At 27.9% G+C, this 20,528-nt stretch overlaps 11 protein-coding genes across 11 annotated transcripts; 8 read left to right on the top strand and 3 right to left on the bottom strand.

Annotated features, from left to right (window-relative positions):
• The first annotated feature begins 46 nt into the window (after nt 1–46).
• Nucleotides 47–2,020, top strand: Chro.20041 (hypothetical protein). Its single annotated transcript, XM_662131.1, has 1 exon — nt 47–2,020. The coding sequence occupies one exon, from the start codon at nt 47–49 to the stop codon at nt 2,018–2,020; it is 1,974 nt and encodes a 657-aa protein (XP_667223.1).
• Nucleotides 2,021–3,339: 1,319 nt separating this feature from the next.
• On the bottom strand, nt 3,340–5,514 carry Chro.20043 (hypothetical protein). Its single annotated transcript, XM_662130.1, has 1 exon — nt 3,340–5,514. One exon carries the CDS (start codon nt 5,512–5,514, stop codon nt 3,340–3,342), a length of 2,175 nt encoding a protein of 724 aa, XP_667222.1.
• A 658-nt stretch (nt 5,515–6,172) lies between these two features.
• Chro.20044 (hypothetical protein) lies at nt 6,173–6,994 on the bottom strand. The annotated part of the gene is made up of 1 exon (XM_662129.1): nt 6,173–6,994. One exon carries the CDS (start codon nt 6,992–6,994, stop codon nt 6,173–6,175), a length of 822 nt encoding a protein of 273 aa, XP_667221.1.
• A 529-nt stretch (nt 6,995–7,523) lies between these two features.
• Nucleotides 7,524–7,880, bottom strand: Chro.20045 (COG0237: dephospho-CoA kinase). Its single annotated transcript, XM_662128.1, has 1 exon — nt 7,524–7,880. The coding sequence occupies one exon, from the start codon at nt 7,878–7,880 to the stop codon at nt 7,524–7,526; it is 357 nt and encodes a 118-aa protein (XP_667220.1).
• A 2,285-nt stretch (nt 7,881–10,165) lies between these two features.
• On the top strand, nt 10,166–10,630 carry Chro.20046 (hypothetical protein). The annotated part of the gene is made up of 1 exon (XM_662127.1): nt 10,166–10,630. The coding sequence occupies one exon, from the start codon at nt 10,166–10,168 to the stop codon at nt 10,628–10,630; it is 465 nt and encodes a 154-aa protein (XP_667219.1).
• A 1,268-nt stretch (nt 10,631–11,898) lies between these two features.
• On the top strand, nt 11,899–12,468 carry Chro.20047 (hypothetical protein). Its single annotated transcript, XM_662126.1, has 1 exon — nt 11,899–12,468. One exon carries the CDS (start codon nt 11,899–11,901, stop codon nt 12,466–12,468), a length of 570 nt encoding a protein of 189 aa, XP_667218.1.
• Nucleotides 12,469–13,145: 677 nt separating this feature from the next.
• Chro.20048 (hypothetical protein) lies at nt 13,146–13,931 on the top strand. Its single annotated transcript, XM_662125.1, has 1 exon — nt 13,146–13,931. The coding sequence occupies one exon, from the start codon at nt 13,146–13,148 to the stop codon at nt 13,929–13,931; it is 786 nt and encodes a 261-aa protein (XP_667217.1).
• A 1,269-nt stretch (nt 13,932–15,200) lies between these two features.
• Nucleotides 15,201–15,779, top strand: Chro.20049 (hypothetical protein). The annotated part of the gene is made up of 1 exon (XM_662124.1): nt 15,201–15,779. One exon carries the CDS (start codon nt 15,201–15,203, stop codon nt 15,777–15,779), a length of 579 nt encoding a protein of 192 aa, XP_667216.1.
• An 813-nt stretch (nt 15,780–16,592) lies between these two features.
• Nucleotides 16,593–17,189, top strand: Chro.20050 (hypothetical protein). Its single annotated transcript, XM_662123.1, has 1 exon — nt 16,593–17,189. The coding sequence occupies one exon, from the start codon at nt 16,593–16,595 to the stop codon at nt 17,187–17,189; it is 597 nt and encodes a 198-aa protein (XP_667215.1).
• Nucleotides 17,190–17,632: 443 nt separating this feature from the next.
• Nucleotides 17,633–18,037, top strand: Chro.20051 (hypothetical protein). The annotated part of the gene is made up of 1 exon (XM_662122.1): nt 17,633–18,037. One exon carries the CDS (start codon nt 17,633–17,635, stop codon nt 18,035–18,037), a length of 405 nt encoding a protein of 134 aa, XP_667214.1.
• Nucleotides 18,038–18,438: 401 nt separating this feature from the next.
• Nucleotides 18,439–18,999, top strand: Chro.20052 (hypothetical protein). Its single annotated transcript, XM_662121.1, has 1 exon — nt 18,439–18,999. The coding sequence occupies one exon, from the start codon at nt 18,439–18,441 to the stop codon at nt 18,997–18,999; it is 561 nt and encodes a 186-aa protein (XP_667213.1).
• Nucleotides 19,000–20,528: the final 1,529 nt, after the last annotated feature.

Here is a 20,528-nt window from a genome sequence, read left to right as displayed (position 1 = left end):
TGACACGCACATACGTATTTTAAAGTACTATCAGTCTGAAAAGAATATGATTGAAGAAGATATCCAGTTGTGTAATAATTTTTTCGAAAACAATGCTATTAAATTGGATGATCATTCTCAATCTAGGAAAAATCCTTATAGTTATGAATACAGCTATTTGCCAAAAAATGAATATAATATAAAGATGAATAAGATATTTGAAAAGTATAAAGAGTATGGAAAAAATAAAGTAGATCTTGAGAAGTTGATTTATGGTTCCTCCAGAAATTTACGAGTTGGTAATAAAGATTTCATGTGTGACATTAATAGCTCAGTTTTGATGAATGAGTTATCCAAAGAAATTATGAGCAGAATAATTTCCAGTGAAATTCAAAAAAGGGTATATTTAAGACAGAAAGAATGTAATTTCTGTTCTTACAATGACTGTCAAAAATGTTACGAAAATTCTATTAAACTCAAAAACCTGGAAAATAATATTAAGGCTCAGAATAAACTTTACAAGGTTATTTTGGCTTATTTAGAATTGTGTGGCTTTGAACAAGTTATGATTAATTCTGAGTTTAAAGGTCAGGGAAAAAAGAGTAAAGCAGAATTTGAATACTTTGGAAAGGATGGTAGATTATGGTCTGTTGAGAAATACTTATCAGAACCTTTTATTGATAGAGTATTGAAATTAAATGGTCAGCTATCACCTTTTCTTAGAGCAAAAATTCTAGAGAGAATTAAGCTAACATTACAAGCTTTCATTAAAGTTTTTGAGCTTTCATATTTTAACATTGACAGACTAGAATGTAATTCATGTGAATATGGACTCTGTAATGATTGTTTTTATAAGTTTAGAGAAATAAATGATAAAAAAAAGCAAATTTCGAAATACAACCATTTATTGAAAGTAGTAAACTTAGAATTAGAAAAATATTATATACAAATAAGAAAATCAAAAACCAACTCAAGAATTAAAGGTAATACAAAGGAATGGATTTTAATTGCAGATAACAGCCTTAGAAAATGGGTGCCAAATAAACCAGAACTTGTTTTAAAATGTGATAAAGCAAGTTATTCAGAGGCATTCACTTATTATAATGAAATTTCATTAAAGAGAAAACATTTAAAAAATATATTAAATCATATTTATAACTCTATAATGCATAGCAACCTAAAATTCTCAGAGTATCATTTTTCAAAACAAGCCAAAGAATGGGAGTCAATATGGAGAGAGAGAGTTTATTATGATGAGGTATTTAGTTATATTAATAGATACTTATCATCATGTGTTAATAAAAATGAGGAACTTAGTAATTCCTTTCATGATTACTTATATAAAAAATCTGAAATAAGAAGTCTATATAAGAGTTTCCAAGAACACAGTGAGAATATTAATTGCTTGATGGAAAAGATCAAGGAAATTCATAATGGTGGTTACATTGTATGTTCAAAACTTTCATCAGCAAATTGTTGTAATGATTTAGTTAATCCAGATGACATTTATAAACTACTAAATTCAGAATTCAATGCATTTAAATTAATTAGGAAAAGGTTAAACCATTCTATATATAATGAGCATTTGAATTATTTTGATCGCAATAAAGAGTATTCTGAAAATTATCATGAAGGAGAGATTAATAATCGTTTTTCAAGAGATCTAAATATGAAAAATGAAAAATTAAGAAATAAGAAAAGAGTCAGAGAAGAGGAATTAGATAAAATAACAGTTGAATATCAAGACATTATTAGGTCGCCAATATCAGGAATGAGTAAGTACTTGCATGAAAATGAAATTAAGACTCGAAGTGAAAATCAGAGTATAGTTCAATTAAGTCCAAAGTCTGAATTTCAATGTAGTAAGACAGAAATTTTAGTTTTACAAAGAATAACTTCACTACTAACACAAAATAAAAACAGGTTGAGGCTTTTAAGGAGTCTGAATAGTGTAAGATGTAAAATAGAGGATTGTTATAATTGTAAGATAAGGAATAAATTTCATGATAAATTAGGAAAAGAGTTGAAAATTTTTGAGTAAAGTTTTGAATAGCTCAGCTGAACAGTGAATCAATGTACTTTGGATTCTGAAGATAATGCTGTTAGTAAAGAAGATATTATTGAGTTCCAAAATACATTAATGAAACTTTCAAAGAAAGAAAGTAGTTTTAATTATGACTTGAAAAGATATTTTGATAATATTAAATATTTTCAATGTGAAAAGAATGAAATTGAAAATATTTTAAATATTAAAGGGGAAAAAGGAATGAAGATATATTCTTGGATAGAGGAGACTCTAGTTGAGATCCAGACTTTAGATAACGAATATGAGGACGAGAATATGAGAAGCAAATACACAATTTGGACACAACAAGTTACTCAACTACTTGATTTCTCAAAAGCATTAGATGAGAAATTACAAGAATGTATAAATACGATAGAGATATGTATAGATCACTCTGAAGAGAACAATATAAATAAAGTGAACATACGACAGAATTAAGAAACAATATTATACAATCAAACTTTCTTAAAGAATTCAAAAACAATAGTGTGGGAATAAAATTAAGAAGCTATTGATTAATAATGATAAAAACTACCATAATTAATGAATAATCTTAGGCATCCAAAGATCAGAGTTCCTCCAATGTTTGAATAAAAAAGTGTTAAGATAATCAAACATAAGCAAATCTTTTGAATTCAGAACTCCATATAATATATCCATTCAAAAAATATATATATACAGAATTTACATCCCGAGCTTAGTTCTTAACCAGTGACGCTTCTTAACGTTGTATCTGATATCAGTATCGTTCTTCATGCGGAACCAGTGTGGTACAGCTCTGTTCTGCTTCATCTTCTTACCGAGACGCTTCTTTAACATGAAACCTTTGTTTGCTCCCATTTTGTCAACCTTTTATTGCAACAAATTTAAAAATATTGTTTAGTAAAATAAGAGTTATTTAACAATTGAAAGTTATTGCTTTTTACACTACTTTATGTTGTTATTTATACGGTTGTATTAATTATAATATTATTATTATATTTAATTAGTTGACTAAATAAATTAATTATTATTTAGCAGGCGCCAAATTTTACTAAGACAAAAAAATGACAGGTACTATACCGCTGAGATTTTGTCTCGTCTCGCTACTTTGTAAAAAATTTACGAAAATATTGTGTATATAGATCTTGATTGTGAGATGAAAAAAAAATTGGAGAAAAGTTGATGAGTAGGAGTTAAATAATAATAAACTAATTAGTGAATACTATAAAAATACTATATAGTGAAATGAATGATATAAACTAAAGTAGATATGTATTGTAGGAAGTATGGAAACAAATAGAATAGCTTCATTTCTAAACCTCAGTGGAAATAACTTCCTGTATAGTTTCAAGCTCAATCTCGATAACTTCTTCTTGTTCTTCCCATTGTAAGGAATTAAGTAGGACTTCTTTTGCTGCGAGCCATTCTTTGTAAAGTGGTTGCTGAACCTTCCATTCTTGAATCTTTTGGAGAATAGCATTGAATTCATCCTCGTTGACTTTTCTCTTTTGGAGAACAATATTTCTCTTTTCAGATCTGACAGCCTCATCTTCAGCATCAAACTTTTTGCTGTAATCTTTAAGTTTTCTGGGAATTTCATCAAACTTTTCTTGTGAAAGAAGTGAAGGGGGATGAGGCCTCCAAATAAATTGGTAAAATGTTTCCAATGGTGAGTTGTAAAGTTGTCTACCTTGGAAAGACCAAACTATGAAACCTGTTTCTGTGCTGTATTTATATGCACCTTCAGCTAATTTTGATTGGAAAGCTGTTGTAACATATCTACCGGTAGGATCCCATTGAATCCAGTTACACATAAAATGCTCATCTTTTTGCAAGATATCAAATTTGTTTTCATTTGTGAGTTGACAGAATGTTAAATTTCCTCCAGATCCACCTAAAACAAAATAGCTACCAAGTGGACTCCATTTAATTGTGTCAACAGGAGATGTTAAATAATATGAGCATACAAAGTCAGTTTGTGTTGCATTCACTTGGTAAAATCTCAGTGTTTGGGATCTTGTAACATCATCTACAACAACAATGGCAAATCTATTAGATGATTCCCAGGATAAGCACTTGACAGTAACACCTTCAATATGTACAGTATCAACAGGAACATTTTTCTCTTTTACTCTAAAGATCTCAAGCTGAGTATATTCTTTTTTTGCCTTTTTACCAGCTTTTCTAGAAACTAGAGCCTTAAGACACATATACTGACCTTTTGGTTGCCAGTGGACAGATGCCTCTCTAACATTAAAGACATTCTTTATTGCCAACTCCTTTCTATTCTTAATAGAAAGCAAAGTGAGTCTACCTGGTGTATCTCCTCTTTCTGGACACCAAATTGAAAGGTTGTCTTCTTCAGGGGACCAATCAAAGAACTGAAGTGGATACTTTAATGGGTTCTTATTACCTGTAGCAGGATCTTCTACAAGAGTCATTGTGGAAGATTCATAGACGAAAAGTTCTCCTTTATCAGAGCAATGTGCAAGATAATTTCCAGTTGGGCTCCAAAGGAAATGTAAACCACTATCAGTTCCATTATTGTTAAGTGTCATAGTTGGTGTGGAAAAGCATCTTAAAAGTCGTCCAGAAAGTACATGCCATACCTTTACTGCCTTATCAAACCTTGAATCTGGAGAAGAACCATCCCATGTTAGTAAGTACTCTTCATTTGGGCTGAAATCAATGAATTTAACATCTTTGTGTTCAAATCTAATCTTCTTATCCCAATCATCACCTCCCCAAAGTGCAACACCCTGACGATGGAATGTCACTAAGTAAGAACCCATTGGACTCCATTGTACAGAAAAATCTGTCCAAACTCTTTTCCCTCCTTTAGCTCTTTCACCGTCATAAATTAATTCAGGAATTCTTTGAATCGAATCAAATGAATAGATCTCAGTTGCGCTTTGGTATCTAATAACAAATTGTTCTCTACATCTTGGCCCCATTAACCAATTTCTTACATCATCTCGACTGAATAAAGTCGGTGGTGGGTATAGAGTTTCAAAGTGTCCTGGAGCTGATTCATCTTGTTCAATAATTCTTTTTACATCATCAAACATTACTGTATTAAATTTTGTCTGTTTATCAAATGGTGCCTTTGAAAGTGCTTGGCAAACAGTTTCTGCTTGGAATGAATTCGAAAATGTCAATATAGCAACTCCTTTTGTGCCTCCATCTTCATCCTGAGGTACATCAAGTAAAAAATTTTCGTCATACTCCACTCTCATCATTTTAAGGGTTTGATTAATAATTGTTCTAAGAGCTTTAAGAAATCTCTCATATTTATCTGAGCCAATACATGGAAGTCCGAAAATAACAAAGCTTTTAGAAAATGAGTCTGATAAAGTCAGTGGTTCTTCTATTGTATTACATCTCTTGGAAATATATTCTTCAGTTTCCTCCCCATCATATGTGGAGTCACTTAAATATTCCAAAAGATCAATATCTTCACCTAATTCTTCACGAGTAACTTTAAACATAATTCATATGCATATATTTCCCTCTTCAATTCTAGAAGTTACTAAGAGTTAGAGCTTAGATTATTCTAGTATATAAGTGTATTTTATATACCCAAGTATTAGAACTGGAGTATATTTCAAACTTTTTAATAAATCTTCTTTCCAAAAAAAAAGAAAGCAAGGCTTTATGTCAAATTTTTTTCCTATTAAATTACGTCTCATAAAGTTAGTTTTAAATATTAAACAATATACCCAATAAAATGGCGCCTAAACACAAATATTTTTGTAGTAATAAAAAAAAAAAAAATAAATAAATAACAAATTAATATTTATTTAAAGAAGAAAAACAAGGCATATTTCTTCTTACTAAAATATTTCTTGTTCATCTAATATAAATTACCATATTGATTGAGTTACACTTTAAAGAGAAATATCGATCTATTCTGATAAATTCATATTTATATGAGGTTAAATTTAGTGATTTAGGATTAATCAGTTCGATGACTCGATATACTGTGTGAAATATGTGCTTTATTAGAGTGAACTAATGCTTATTCTAAAGGGAAAATAGTATTTGTGAATAAATTATATATAAATAATCAAACTTAATAATAAAAAAAAATTGTATGAATTTTTAGTATATATATGTATATTTTTCTCATAGACATATTATGTTAGATCACTCAGCAACTCTGGCTAATAAAATCTCTGCTGCTTCTGAGACATCTCTGTTGTTGCTTTTGGTAAGAATTTGTAGTTTCTCAACGACTCCACATTTTCGAATAGCGCGTGTATATTCCAATAATTCTTCATTTTGGTCAATAATTAGATCTTCAATATGATACACTGCTTCCAAGGGAGTATACCAACTTTCTGGCTTATCAATATTTTTTGTAGGGGGATTGAGAAGACTTACTAATACTGTAATTCCGCCAAGTCTCATAAATTCTTTTCTCTGATTAAGTCCTAATATGAAGATATTTCTAGCTGTTTGTGCGGAAGCTGCTCTAAGTCCATCTATTTCGCTTGACATACATTTTACTAAGTATGGAAGCACCCCGCAATCAAACATGACGTTACAACATTCAACGTTGTTAACACTTAGAAATGAAAGCGCTACAATTGCACCATCAATTCTATCTTCTTCTTTGCTTTTAAGTAACTCTAATAAACCTTGAATTCCACCTTTCTTTCTAATTTCATCTTTGAGTTCTGGCTGACTGTCTCTTGCGGCGAGAATTGCCAATTGAGTTGCAGCTAATGCTCCAACAGTTTTAGGATCAGCTGCCCAAGGATGCATTGGTTCATCTAATTTATCAATTGGTTGAGTTGAAGATAAAAGGTTAATAAATTCTTGTATATCATTTTTATCATATGCTAAATCAAACCTGGAAATGTCATCTCCTAAAGCTTCACTTCTATTCATCTTTTCTTGGGCTAACTTCTTTGCCTCCTCACTTTCTCTTCCAGAACAGCATCCTGACGAAAGAGTACTACCCATTTTTATTGCTATTTGTCTAGATACTTATGTTATTAATTAAGGAAGAATTTTTGATTATAGAAAAAATCAATCTGATCACAAAATAATATGCCTTTATTCTCTGTAAATGTGCTATTGATGAAAATAAATATGATCTTGGAGTACAAAGATGAAAATATGTATGCACAGCGTGATTTTAAGGGAAAAAAGACCAATTTTATTATCCTTGTACTAAAATATTATTATTACAACAATAATAATGTTAACAATGGTCTAAGTTATATTTAATATCCTTATATTTACCTTTGCTATTATTTACTATTATCTCTTCCAATTTACACATATAATATTTATTTTTTTCTTTTACATGGTAACTTTGCCCAATACGTCACGTCTACTGCCAGTGCATGCAGGTAAAATATTCTTGTAAAGATGGAAAGATGAAATGAAAAAGTAAATAAATAATTAATAAAAAATAAAAATAGAGGGTCAATAAATATTGTACTCGCACCTATTTGTTTCTAGTAATGTAATATGTATAATTATTGAATTATAAAATAGAAAATTCTTTCTTAATTTGAATCTTCAGATCATGTATACTGTCATTATTCCATAAAACTTTATCTGCCAGCTCGCATTTTGTTTTCAGACTCATTTGTGAGTCAATCATATTTTCTGCTAAAGTTTGAGTACAAGAATCTCTATCCATTAAATATTTGATCTGCTGTTCTCTATTTGCTGATACTACATATATTGGTGAGCAAATCCATGTGAAAACTTTGCTTTCAAAAAGTAGAGGAGATACAAGGATAGTTTTAACATTTTGAAATCTTGTTAGTAAAACAAAAACCCTGAAATAAAAAATCTCATATAAAGTTGCAGCAAAAATTCTGGGATGTGTAATCATGTTCAATTTCTTTCTTTTAAGTGGATCTTCAAAAATTATTGATCTTAGGAGTTTCCTATTCAAACTCCCATCTTGGTTTACTAAATTATCTCCAAATTCCCTCAAAATTTCACTATTTTATTATTAATCAATTATGGATTTAATTAAATATTAATCTAGTTACAAAATTCAAACAAATCTTTATTAACTTGGTTTCATATGAACTAAATATTCAAATACATAACCAAGTTAAAGTATGAAACTTACAAGTATGCAGGTTTTCCAATATCAACAATTTGTCTTGAAATTATATCCATGTCAATTATCACAAAACCATTTTCTTTTAAAAAGCTTGAAACTTGAGTCTTTCCACATGCAATTCCTCCAGTAATTGAAGGAATTATTATACGATGTAAAAGTAAACAAATTAATACGTTAAGAGAGCACTTGAATAAATTTTCTATAAATAGGTAGGACTAGACAATAATATTGCAATTATTTGTATTAATTATTCATTATTTTGTTAAACTATCTTTACAATAAAGTCTAGATAGTTTTTTTTTTTTAATTTGTAATATAACAAACTTACCAATAAATTTATTGGAATTCCCAGCAATAGTAATATAAATTCAGAATTAGTTACTTTCTTCTTGCATCTTAATAATAAAAAATAATATAGTATATTTGTAAATAACACATCTAGAAACAAAAATAATATATTCAAGTACATATATTCTTTTGTTTCAAATATTGACTTTTAAATCAAGGAGTTTGATGTTAAATAAAAATTGATTTAATGGAATATTTGAGTTTTTCAAAATCTCAATTTTTTTTTATAAATATATATATATATATATATATTTATTTATTTATTTTTTATATACACAAAAATGAGAAAACCAAAACATGTCAATTTGAATTTTAATGATTATTATGAGACACAACCACATAATTGTATTAATTCCGGTAACACAGAAATAATAAAATATTAGGAAATTAAAAAAAAAAAATGGAATTATACTTTAGTAGCCAAATGTTCATGTAATTAAATAAAAAAGAATAACAAATACTTGATTGATTATTTTTTCTAATAATTATGAATCTTTAAAATTAATGATAACTTCCAGAAGTTACGAAATAAATATATAAAATAAAAAGATTAAAATTTTTTTCGTAATATTTCATTAGAATATTCAGAATTGCCTTAATAACCTTACACCATTTCTAGCAATTGTTAATAAGAGCTTTCTACGAAAACTTTATTTAAATAATTTTTTTTTTTGAAAAAACAATGATTATGTTTTTAGTATTCAAAAGCCAAACATTTTTATCAGTAAGAATATTTTTCTCAAAAAATTTTCTAATAAAATAATTCATTTAAATGGCAAAACCACCCGATTTAAAAAGTTTGATCTGATCTTTAGAAAATTATAGCATAAATTTTAACACATTTTTGAGTATTCCAAAGTTATTTAAATCAAGAAAATATTACAATAAAACTTATTTTCTTAAAATTTTCTTTTAAAAGGAGATGTAAAGGTATTAAACTTTTTAAATAATTAAGACTTTTACATATAATAAGTATCTATTAATTCATTTAAATCATGAGTCTAAAAAGTAAATATTTTGATACAAAGTATTCCCCCTATTTTCAAAAAAAAAAAGAAAGAAAATACTAACTAGTTCTTATATATATAAATATTCGTATTTTCATTATATTGAAGAAGTTCAGAAATTAATTATTAATTGTAGATTGCCAATGATTCTAGAATAAATAGATTCAAAAATATTAAGATCAATTTATATATTTAAAAATAATCACTATCATAAATATATGAATTTATCATGAAAATGATTATGTAAGAAAAATTCTAATTCTTTTGCAAAGTTAGTCAATAATTTAAATGTAAAAAAAAAAAAAAAAAAAAAAAAAATCAAAAATATTGTTTTATTTTGTTTGCTTATAAGAATTTGAACATTTTTACTAAGAAATTCTGGTTTGGTAAACAATTTTACGTAGGATTTAAATGAAATGTTTACTTCAATAAATTAAAAATAAATAGAAAGTTAATTCTAATAACTTAATCACGTAGATTATTTTTCATCTAAATACAACAGACTCCTTCATTACTCATTCAAGACATTAACAGGGAATACGTATGAAAGCCGCATATACGCCCACAAACTTCTATTTACTTAGTGATCATTTAAAGAGGAGTAAAACAATATTGGCAAGAACAATATAGGATTCATAATTATAATTATTCTAAGAAAATACTGCAATTTCTCCGCAATATAGTAAAACCATGTCAATAAAAAAGTTCAGGTCACTCCTAACAACATTAGTTCTAATACTCTTCTTGTTCAATTACGAGCATAATGAGCAAGAAACGACCAATAGAGTAGTTCTTGACCACTCCTTTCTAAATTTAAGAAGATCCTCCTTCCGAAAATTGCTGAGTTGTTTTGGATGTTGCAAGGGGAAGTGCAAAAAGAAAAAATCTAAAAAAAAAGGTTTGAGCCTACCACCCCCGCCGGCTCGTTCATGCCTTAAAAAAACCGGACAAGATTCACAGTCTCCAGAAGGTGATCAGAACGTCCGTAAAAAAAGAGTGACATTTAAATTAGATGATCAGTCATCTTCTAGAATTAAAACCACTGCAGGAGGACTTCCTTCTTCAAGCTCTCTATCATTAAGAGTAATGTTAGGATTGGAAAGACCTGATAATACGAAAGATGAAGATAATGAAGAATTTGAAACTAAATTTTAATCATCGGCCAAATTTCAATCATTGAGATTAATTATGTTTATTTGAACAAAGAAATCTGAATTCATCAAAAGATAATGGCTTCGTAAATTTTATGTTGGTTGGGTTTACCATCAACACTGTACTTATTAAACGAATCGAGGTTTTATTATAGTAATACAAATTTAATCGTAATTTGATTGAGAATGAATATCGTGTGAATACTATGCATTATAACTAATTTTATTTATTTTTTTTTTAATATTTTATATATACTTTATTATATTTGAACCCATGTTTGTACTCTAGTTTATAGTTCTTGTAATGAGTTAGAACCAGCATTTAAATAATTTAGTAAATTAAATATTGTATATATGCTTACATAATAAAAGATCTTTACTACATTTTAATATATAATTAAGATAAAATCCCAAGTTCTTTTCTTGTTCAATTCAAATACAGAAATTGTTAATAGCTATGCCAGAAAATATGATGTTTAGATTGGTAAGTTAATAATTAATTTAGCTTATCACTAGCAATATTCATTGCTTCATATATTAAATGAAAATGGAATCTAGTTAATGATTCAATTCTAAAAATAAGCAAGTATAACACCATAAAATAATTAAATAAAAAGTTGCCAAATTTATAGAAAGTTGTTTAATTACTGGTTTGCCATCAAATTAATGTCAAGTTATGAAATCTATTGAACAGAATTCAGAAACTTAATAATAATGCTTGGCGTGCATAGTCTTAAAATCTGAATGATTTATTGACATAATCGAGGTCAAAAGTCTTGTTCTATAAAACAAAAATATAATATTGTGAATTACCACATTTATAGTAATTTTATCCTGGTATTTATATGGTGTAAAAATTATTTCTTAGCAATAAACAAAAATTACAATATTTAAATCATGTGTTAATGTGCGTGTAATTTAATTAATCACAAAAATTATACAAGTAGAAACCCCTTTATTTATTTAAACCCTATAATTATTTAAACCCCGTTTTACAGTAAAGGCTTTAAGATATTTGTAAAATAAATAAAATCCTGTTGAATTGTTTTCCAATTATTAAAGACAATCATAAATATTTCTAATAGCGCTATAAAGACAAAATTTATTTATATATTAAATATTATATATTTATGATTAAAACAAATAAATATCAAGTAAAGGTAATATTTTATAACAAGCGGTAACTATAATATTAATTATCTCTTGATCATTAGTTATTAAATCAATAATATTCATCCTATCGACCGTATTTTTTTCAAAAGAAAAAATCAAATGGGTTTTATAACAAATTATTTCCATGCCATTTTTCTTATTTTAATAATCAATTCCGCCTTTTTCACCATTAATGAAGTACATCCATCCGAATATAAATTCTCAATTTTGCAAGTAAAAGCGCCTCGTTGCTCAAAACTTAGAAGTCTTCTTTGCTGTTGTTCAGCTTCTTCCAGAAATGAAGAGGATGAACTTCCAAATCAAAATGAAGGTGATGGATCTGGCATCCCTGTATTGTTAGCTTACAATCCCATCTCCAATACAGATGAAAGTAATTCTGGAGACACTAATAGTAATGATGAGGAAGACCCCAAATGTTGCTCATCATCATCATCATCATCGTCATCTAAGAGAAAGAAAGCTGATATTTCTAAGGGCCACCCAGGCCATCCTGGTCTTTACACCGTACTATTGGATTTTGAACCAGAGGTTGGGACATATTCTGGCTTTACAAATACAAAAACAACTCATCCTCCTTCAAAACCAGATCCTCCTCAATTCATTCCTAATGTACGTGCTACTACTACCACGACTACTGAAAAGACTAAAACTACTAGCAATGATTCCTAATATCGTGTAATGGTTACATATATTTGTATACAATACAGAAATGGGCCTAATTATTGTAAATAAAGTTGGTTCGGATTTAGTATTTGTGTTTTAAGGAGATGATTTGAGTAAGTTGATTAAAGTATAATAGTCAGAATTTTCTGAAAATAACCATATTTAAAGTAAATTTCATCATGTTTATATCTAGTTATACTTATTTCTTATACAAACTCATGTTTGAAGTAATAGCCAAATGGAATTTTAAAATTATGATTATTTTGTGTGCCAACTGTTACAAAACTTTATTTAATGATAATCTTGATTAATTTTTTTGTTTCAAATAAAATATATCGTGTTTTTTTAATGTTTGAATAGTATATATCTCGATTGTTACCGTCTCTATTTATTTATTAACAAATACATTAGGTATCTCTGCAATAAAAAATAGGATTTGTTTTGTTTGACTTCCCGGTTTTTTGGAGGGAAAGTTACAAAAAAATTAAACATACCGGTATGTATATATTTAAATAAATGTATTGATGGATATAAATTAATATGATTTAAGAATAATAATCAAGGTTTTCAATGTTAGACATAGTTTGATTTTAATTGTTAAAACTTTCCTTATCATTGTTTCACTTTAACTATTTATGTTGAATTAATTTTATTTTCAAAAAGAATATTCGAGTAGACTATTTATGCAATTAAGAAATTGTTTATTAATAATATTTGTATTTTCACTTTCTTTTCTATCATTTGAGCATAGAAATGAAAGAGATATAGTTAGTGAAGACAAAGTTTCACTTTTGAAACTTAGAAATGGAATCTCATTTGGACAAAATCTTCGCAAAATGCTTTGTTGTTGCAGGGGTAATAGTAATAATTTATCAACTCAAGAAGTAACAGTATTTGCAGTTGATAATCCAACGTTTAATAATAACGATGAATCTTCTGGAAATTGCTCTAATAATATGGAATCTGTTCCAAATCCAGATCCAAGTAATATTCCTGTTCCTAGTTCTGATCCAGTTGTATCTTCAACATCTCAACAATCGGGGTATTCTTCAAGTAGTAGGCCCATTCCCATACCAGCAAGATCAGGTTCTAATAAAGGGCCGTCATCGCCTTCTTCTTTTCCATCGCCATGTAGCCCAAGTTCATCTACTTCTAAATTGGGATTTTTAGGAATGTGCTCGCCTTCTGTATCTTCATGCGTTCGCCATTCAAGTAGTTCAAGCTCATTATCATCATCATCATCTACTTCTTCATCCTCATATTCATCATCGTCAAGTTCTTCTGAAGATGAGGATGAAGAAACTAATAAAAGTAAAGAATCAAAAAAAAAGAGACATCGTGGGCGTAAAACAGGTAAAAAATCGAGGTCAAGGTCAAAATCAAGGTCAAGGTCAAGATTCAGGTCGAGGTCAAAATCAAGGTCAAGATCTCCTTCACTGGTTTTTCAATTTGACGAAGAATTGACATAATAATTGTTTAATTTTAAAATGAGTGTTATTTTGTAATTTGGTTTGATTTCAAGTGTATTTATTTTATTTTTTTTGGCAATTTAAGATGTTTATTAATCAACTAAGTTCATACAAATAATTGTTTGTTGGATTGAATCTAAAGTAAATTTCATGGATTAATGTATGTAGAAATAGATTAATAATTCATCAAAAATATAAGTATTTAAATCTAATTTAGTGAAAGATATTTAATATAATTTGTTTTTATTCTGAAAATTATACAATTGAAATAGAAAATTTGCATATCTATGTTGTGTAATCTTTTTAAATAAAAGTTTATCAATATAAAACACAGAAACAAATTTGGTTCATACCAAGTATTATTGCTATTCAGTTAATTTATAAATAAAAATACAATAAATAAATAATATTATTATTTTCAATTTAATCTATGCTTAAACTATAAATTAAGTCAAAACTTATCTTAATTAAGAAAGTGTTACTAAAAAACACAGATGAATTTTAAATATATTTCTTTTTTTTTTTTTCTAAATATATACCATTTTGTGAAGTCAAACAATATTTGTAATCTTCGTTCCGCAGAAGGGAGGAGTGTGATATATCATTCACTCTAGCTAATTTGATAATCAATTTGATGATCATTCAAATATGTATTTATTACTTAAGTAATTAAAAAAAAATAGGCTAATATTTGGAGTTAAATCAACTAAGTTTTTAAAAATTACAAACACGCTAATGGTAAATTTTTTTTTTCACACCAAACTTTGTAATGTCGATTCCTTTCTATTAAATATAATGCATTCATTTTTTCCCCATATAATAATGCAAATAAAGTGGAAAAGTTATAAACCAATTTGTATAAATACTTTTTTTACATTGCTATGAATGAAAAAAAAGTAACAATATTTATTATCTAAGATGTTAGCTCAAAATAATGATAACATTAAATTTAATTAAAAATGAATGAAAATAGATATTTATTAAGAAGCATGCGAATTAAAACTTTATAGTGACAATTCATTATTGGTTTGTAAGTCAAATTTACATCCGTTATAGCAAATAAATATAAATATATATATACGTATAACTTTTTAATTAAAAAAGGCGGTCATATTTTACTATTATATATTTTTTTCCATTAGTATAACTTAACGAAATTAACTTCTTTTTTTTTCATTTCTCAAATAAAGAATGTATTTCAATTTTTAAACTAGTAGCAAAAGTAACAAAATCATTCTTCAAAGTTTGTTAATAACTCTGGTTTTAAAAATGAAGTTTTTATATGTGTTTCTATGTTTAATTTGTTTATTGAATTATACCACATTCAATCAGCTTGGCAGAGTTGATGAATATTCAAAAATATCATTGATTAAAGTGAAATCGTTGAATTTAAGCTCTAGTGATTTTCCAAATGGTGAAGAAAACCATGAAAGTACAGGAGATCGTCAAGATGAAACAGATGGTAATGGCTCTTCTAGTTCATCCTCATCCTCAAATGACCCTGAAGAAGACGAAGCAGATGGCTCGAGTTCATTTGGTGGAGCACCCTTAAGTTCTCCACGCCCTCAGAGAAGGAAGCTATGGGGAAGAGGGCATAAAGGAAATTCCCCACACCCTGACTCTGAAGGAGACGAGGCAGATGGCTTGGGTTCATTTGGTGGAGCACCCTTAAGTTCTCCACGCCCTAGCAGAAGGAAACTATGGGGAAGAGGAAATCGAGGAGGCCACTCACACTCTGACCCTGAATCTGATGGAGAAAGTACAGGTCCATTTGGTGGGTTAGCCCCGAGACCACCGAGCCCTTTAAAAACGATTCCAAGGAAAACTAAATTGAGAAAAAGATTTTAAAACTAATTACCACACAATGTTTCAGTTTTCCTGCTAATAGTTGTGGTTTCCAACATCAATGTTTTAATTCATATCAATTTTTAATGAGTATGATTATTATGGGTCTTAATAAGGTAAATAACAATTTATGTTTTCTATAGAAAAGAAATGCACATTATGGTACTAGTGTCGAGTATTTACCTTATCAATTTGTGCTAGCGTGAAAATAAGTAGCTAAAGTTGTTAGTTGTTCAAGTACGATTATTAAGTTTATGTTTGAAGCTTCATTTTTAATATTTATGCGTGTTTGTATTAAGTATTACATTTAGTGGGTGCACAATATCCACATACCAATGATATACGAGATTTACACTTAAGATATTTAAACTTTGGTGTATTAATTCACATAGTAAAACTGAATAAAGTCGTTGACTAACCAAACTTGGTGAAAACTTAAGAATAGTAGCACCAACCTGGAAATATTCATAAATAGCCTATCAAAATACATAACATTACAATTCTCGCTTTTCTAACTCAATTTTTTTTTTTAACAATTATAGAGACTAATGTTCGTTAAGTTCATAATATAACTAATTTAATTAAAAGAAAAATCTAGTTTCTTTAAATAAATTGTAACTTCTATCTTGAAATGTAGAGAGGTACTTTTTTATCCGTCTAGCCCCCCTCCCGCTCGTCTCGATGATTTACTCAAACATAAAAATAAGATTTTCTTTTTCCTTAACTTCTTTCAATTATAGACGAGTATAAAACTTTGAGAAGACTAAAGTACTTGTCAAATATATTTTGTTTTTGAGAGGATTTAAAAGGTTTGAAATGATGAATGCCTGTTTTTATCTATATATAATAATTCCGCTTTTATATTTAACCTTTAATTATCAAAGCACTTTCTCTCAAGATTTCTCGACCGATAGTTTAGCCCAATTTTCTTTATTAAAGTTAACTGCTTCATTGGGCAATACTGGCTCGGATTCTGATGGTAGTGGTCCCGATGATGATCCACCAAATTTCAAACCTCCTCCGCCACCAGGAAAGAAGGGTAATGTAGGTTCAAATCCAGATGGACCACCCGTTCCTCTTCCAAGAACGAAATTTCCAGGAAATAAACCTCCAAAAGGTCCAGGCAAACCACCTGTTCCAACTCCAAGACTAAGAGATCTGGATGGGTCAGATGGCGGAAAAAACCCAGATCGTCCACTTGGAAGAAGAGGAGGAATGAGAGGCCGAAATGGTGGTAATAGACAAGATAAAAGTTCAAGCTCAAGTTCAAATTCAGGTTCAAGTTCGTCTCCTGATGGACCTGTAAGTTCAGGTGGAGGCGGTAAAGGTGGTGTAATTACCGTTAGAAAGTCTCCTGGCGGTCCTCCAAAACCACCTGAACGTTTATCATCGCTATCTGGTTTATTAGACTAATAAACTAATAGCTACTGTTGTTTAAAGTTGAATGTTTGATTTTGTATTTTAAATTACCTATGTGTAAGTAGTACTAGTGAGATTGCGTATTATCTTAAGGATATTTTCATGTTTATAAGGGGGGGGGATGTTTTTTGTTTCGCAAAAATGACTTTTTGTTGAGTGCAGTGTTATTTATTTATTTTGAATAGTTGTAACTTTGTGTGTTACAATGTTCATGAGATAATTTTGTAATTGTCAAGTGAGTTTATAATTGTTTATCATAGTACAAGTTTAATTAGATTGTTAAGCGCACAAGGCGGAGTGAACGGACTGATTATTTGATCTTGTAAAGTTGGATGCAAATAGTAAAAATAAAATAAAATAATAAATAATAGATTCTAGGTAAAGAAGTTAGCAAACTTTGTATATATACTCCGGAACTAAATTAAATAAAAAAAAAAATGAATTGCCCAAAGTTATTAATGAATTTATGCATCGTTATTGGTTTACTTTCATACTTTATGGCATATTCTGGCCATGAAATTGAATTTACAAATGAAAAATATATTGAATTTTCTCTTCTTCAAATGAATATCCCTAGTAGACTTCCAAATTTACTCAGAGGTTGTAGAAAATTGTTTCGATCCACGGGTCAAAAGCCTACAACAATTGATTTTTCTTCCTTTGATGGCACTCTTCCAAGATCACAAAGTTTCTTACCTCGCAACACTCAAGGTCTAAATAATCATTTCTCTGGTTCACCTCCTCCTTTTCCAAAGAAACCCCCTGTTGGAGATCCTTATAACCCAGAACGTTCTGCTGCCCTACTTTCCCGCAGATTCAGAGTTTATAACTCAAAACAATAAATTACTATTGTTCGCATTAAATCATATTTTAACTCACTGATATTACCATGTAAGTTTTGTAAGAGATAATTGAAACTAGACTATGCATAAAAATTACTAAAAAATCCTTAAAATGTGTTAATTACTACCTAACAAATGCTCCGACGAAGCCGCTCCCGGTCCTAAATTTTAATGTTTTTGAGCTCAGTTATCTAAAACTAGTTTTATATGATAACTGAGTATATTGTAATGACTTGTGTTTTAAAATTGAATGATTAATTACTTTAATTTTATTCTTTGAATGATCAAATATTTTTTTTTTTTTAAAACGTCTTAAGAACCGCCTAATTATTATTTGAGACAGTTTTTTCCCTTACTGATCATATGAATCTCAGTTTTTACATAATTTTTATTTTTTAATAATGAATACAGTAAAGTTAAATTTTATTCCTCTAGTATTATGTTTGGCTTTTTTGTCAAACTTCCTTAGAATCAATGATCAAATTTTGAGTTTAAATACCCATGCCGATCTTTCTCTTATTAAATTAAGTTCTCCAAGAAAATTATTAAGAAGATTATGTTGTTGTTGTTCTTCTTCTTGTTCTTCTGATGATAGTTGTTGCTCAAGTAGTTCTAATAGTGGATCTCTCAATATTGGAGACCCGACTCAGCCTAGACATGTTTGGTCTGTAACTAGTAATTATGGAGGATTTAGTCAAGAAATGCAAACAGTACCACCTAGAACACAAGAGGGCAATGAACATAATGAGCAATCAGAGGAATCAGAAGAAAAACATTCTTGTTGTTCTAGTAGCAGTTGCAAATCCAAAAAATTGAGTTCAAATAATGGTAGTAGTAATGGTGGTAGCAATGGTGATAGCAATAGTGGTGGTAATGGTGGTAGCAATGGTAATGAAGATGACCCTCAGAATCCATATGCTGGATATACTGGCCGTTTGAACTCTGCATTTACTACGGATTGAAAACTGAATCCCGTGCAGCTGTACCGATTTTTTGAACAGAACAAATCGATTCTCTTATTCCACTAAAGCATAATTTATCTGTGGAATAATATTCAAATTTAATCGTTCCTTTTTCTTAATTTCTTCTGCGAAGGAATTATTTTGTTTTGTATTTAATATTGTAAATTATCATTTTCTGAATGAACAAATTATAATTCGAGTTTGAAAGCAAAAAATATAATATTTATTTTAGAGTTAGATAAATTATTAAATTTCTTATAATTACATAAAGTTTTCTATTTCTTGTTATATTTATACATATTGAATTTGTTTCCAATCTTAAATCAGAGGCTCCAATTATCTAGTTGAAGGAGAATATTGCAGCTTAGCTTACTTTGAATTTTTTTTTCAATTTTTTATCAAGTATTATTTCAATTATTATAAGAAACAATCTCTAGATAATAAAATTAAATTCATGAACGAGTGAAAATTATTGTGTTCGATTTTTACTTAAAAATACGATTTTAATAAGTTAATTCAAAATTTAACCTTTATGTTTTTCAATTGTTTAAGTACTTGATCTAATATAAATCTAGTATTTATCATTTTTTTAAATTTTCTTCATGAAATAATAATATATTAAATTGCAATTAATAATAAGTTATACAAGGTTATTCAATTATTGTCTGTGGTAATTATTTGTTACTTTTTATTAGTAATATTCTTCTGTAGTAGTTTTGATTTTCAAATTATTAATGATTTATATCTCATTAATATTATTATTAATAAAATATTTTTAATCATAAATTTTAACGTTTATTTTATTTGATATTGCTTGTTATTACTTGCAATATTTATATCTACATATTAATATTAATTTTATTTATTTTTTTTATTAAATAATTACAATTAATTTTAATATTTTTTTTTAGATATTATTCGATGAAAGAAATTAATATAGTAATAAATTTCATACATTATTTGGTTTAATTTAACAATATAGTTTAACACAAGTTTGTAATTAATATTAGAGTATTTAATTAACTAAACATTAATATTAATTATTTTGATTTGATTTTATATTCAAAGCTCAGTTATTATTATTTTAACTTAACAAGTTTCAGTTAACTTTATATTTGTATTAGGCATCACTATCACAAATAACTATGAATTGAACTTTTGAACTAATGGTAAAGAGTTATTTTATTCAAATTATTATTATTTTACTATATCTTTCACAAAATTTTGATTAAAAACTTTTTAAAGAAATAATTATTGATAATCATAAAATATTAATTATTAAATTTTTCAAATTATCATTTTATTTAGACTTTTAAATATTTTCTCATTTAAATAAAAATAAATTGTTTAGATAAATAATTTGATTATTAAAATATCTTCACTTTTAATAATAAATTCTTAAACAAAAACTTGAAAGTATTATTACAAAACATATTAACTTTATTATTTACCTTTTATATTTATAAAATCCTTTATTATAGTCAAAATAAACTATTCTTAACTATAATTGTAAAATGTATATTAAAAAA

This window comes from Cryptosporidium hominis (genome assembly GCF_000006425.1).
Source record: "Cryptosporidium hominis TU502 chromosome 2 CHRO012012, whole genome shotgun sequence".
Classification (NCBI taxonomy): Eukaryota; Apicomplexa; class Conoidasida; order Eucoccidiorida; family Cryptosporidiidae; genus Cryptosporidium; species Cryptosporidium hominis.
Note: the sequence above shows the minus strand (reverse complement) of the source record. Positions and strands in the feature narration are given on the sequence as shown.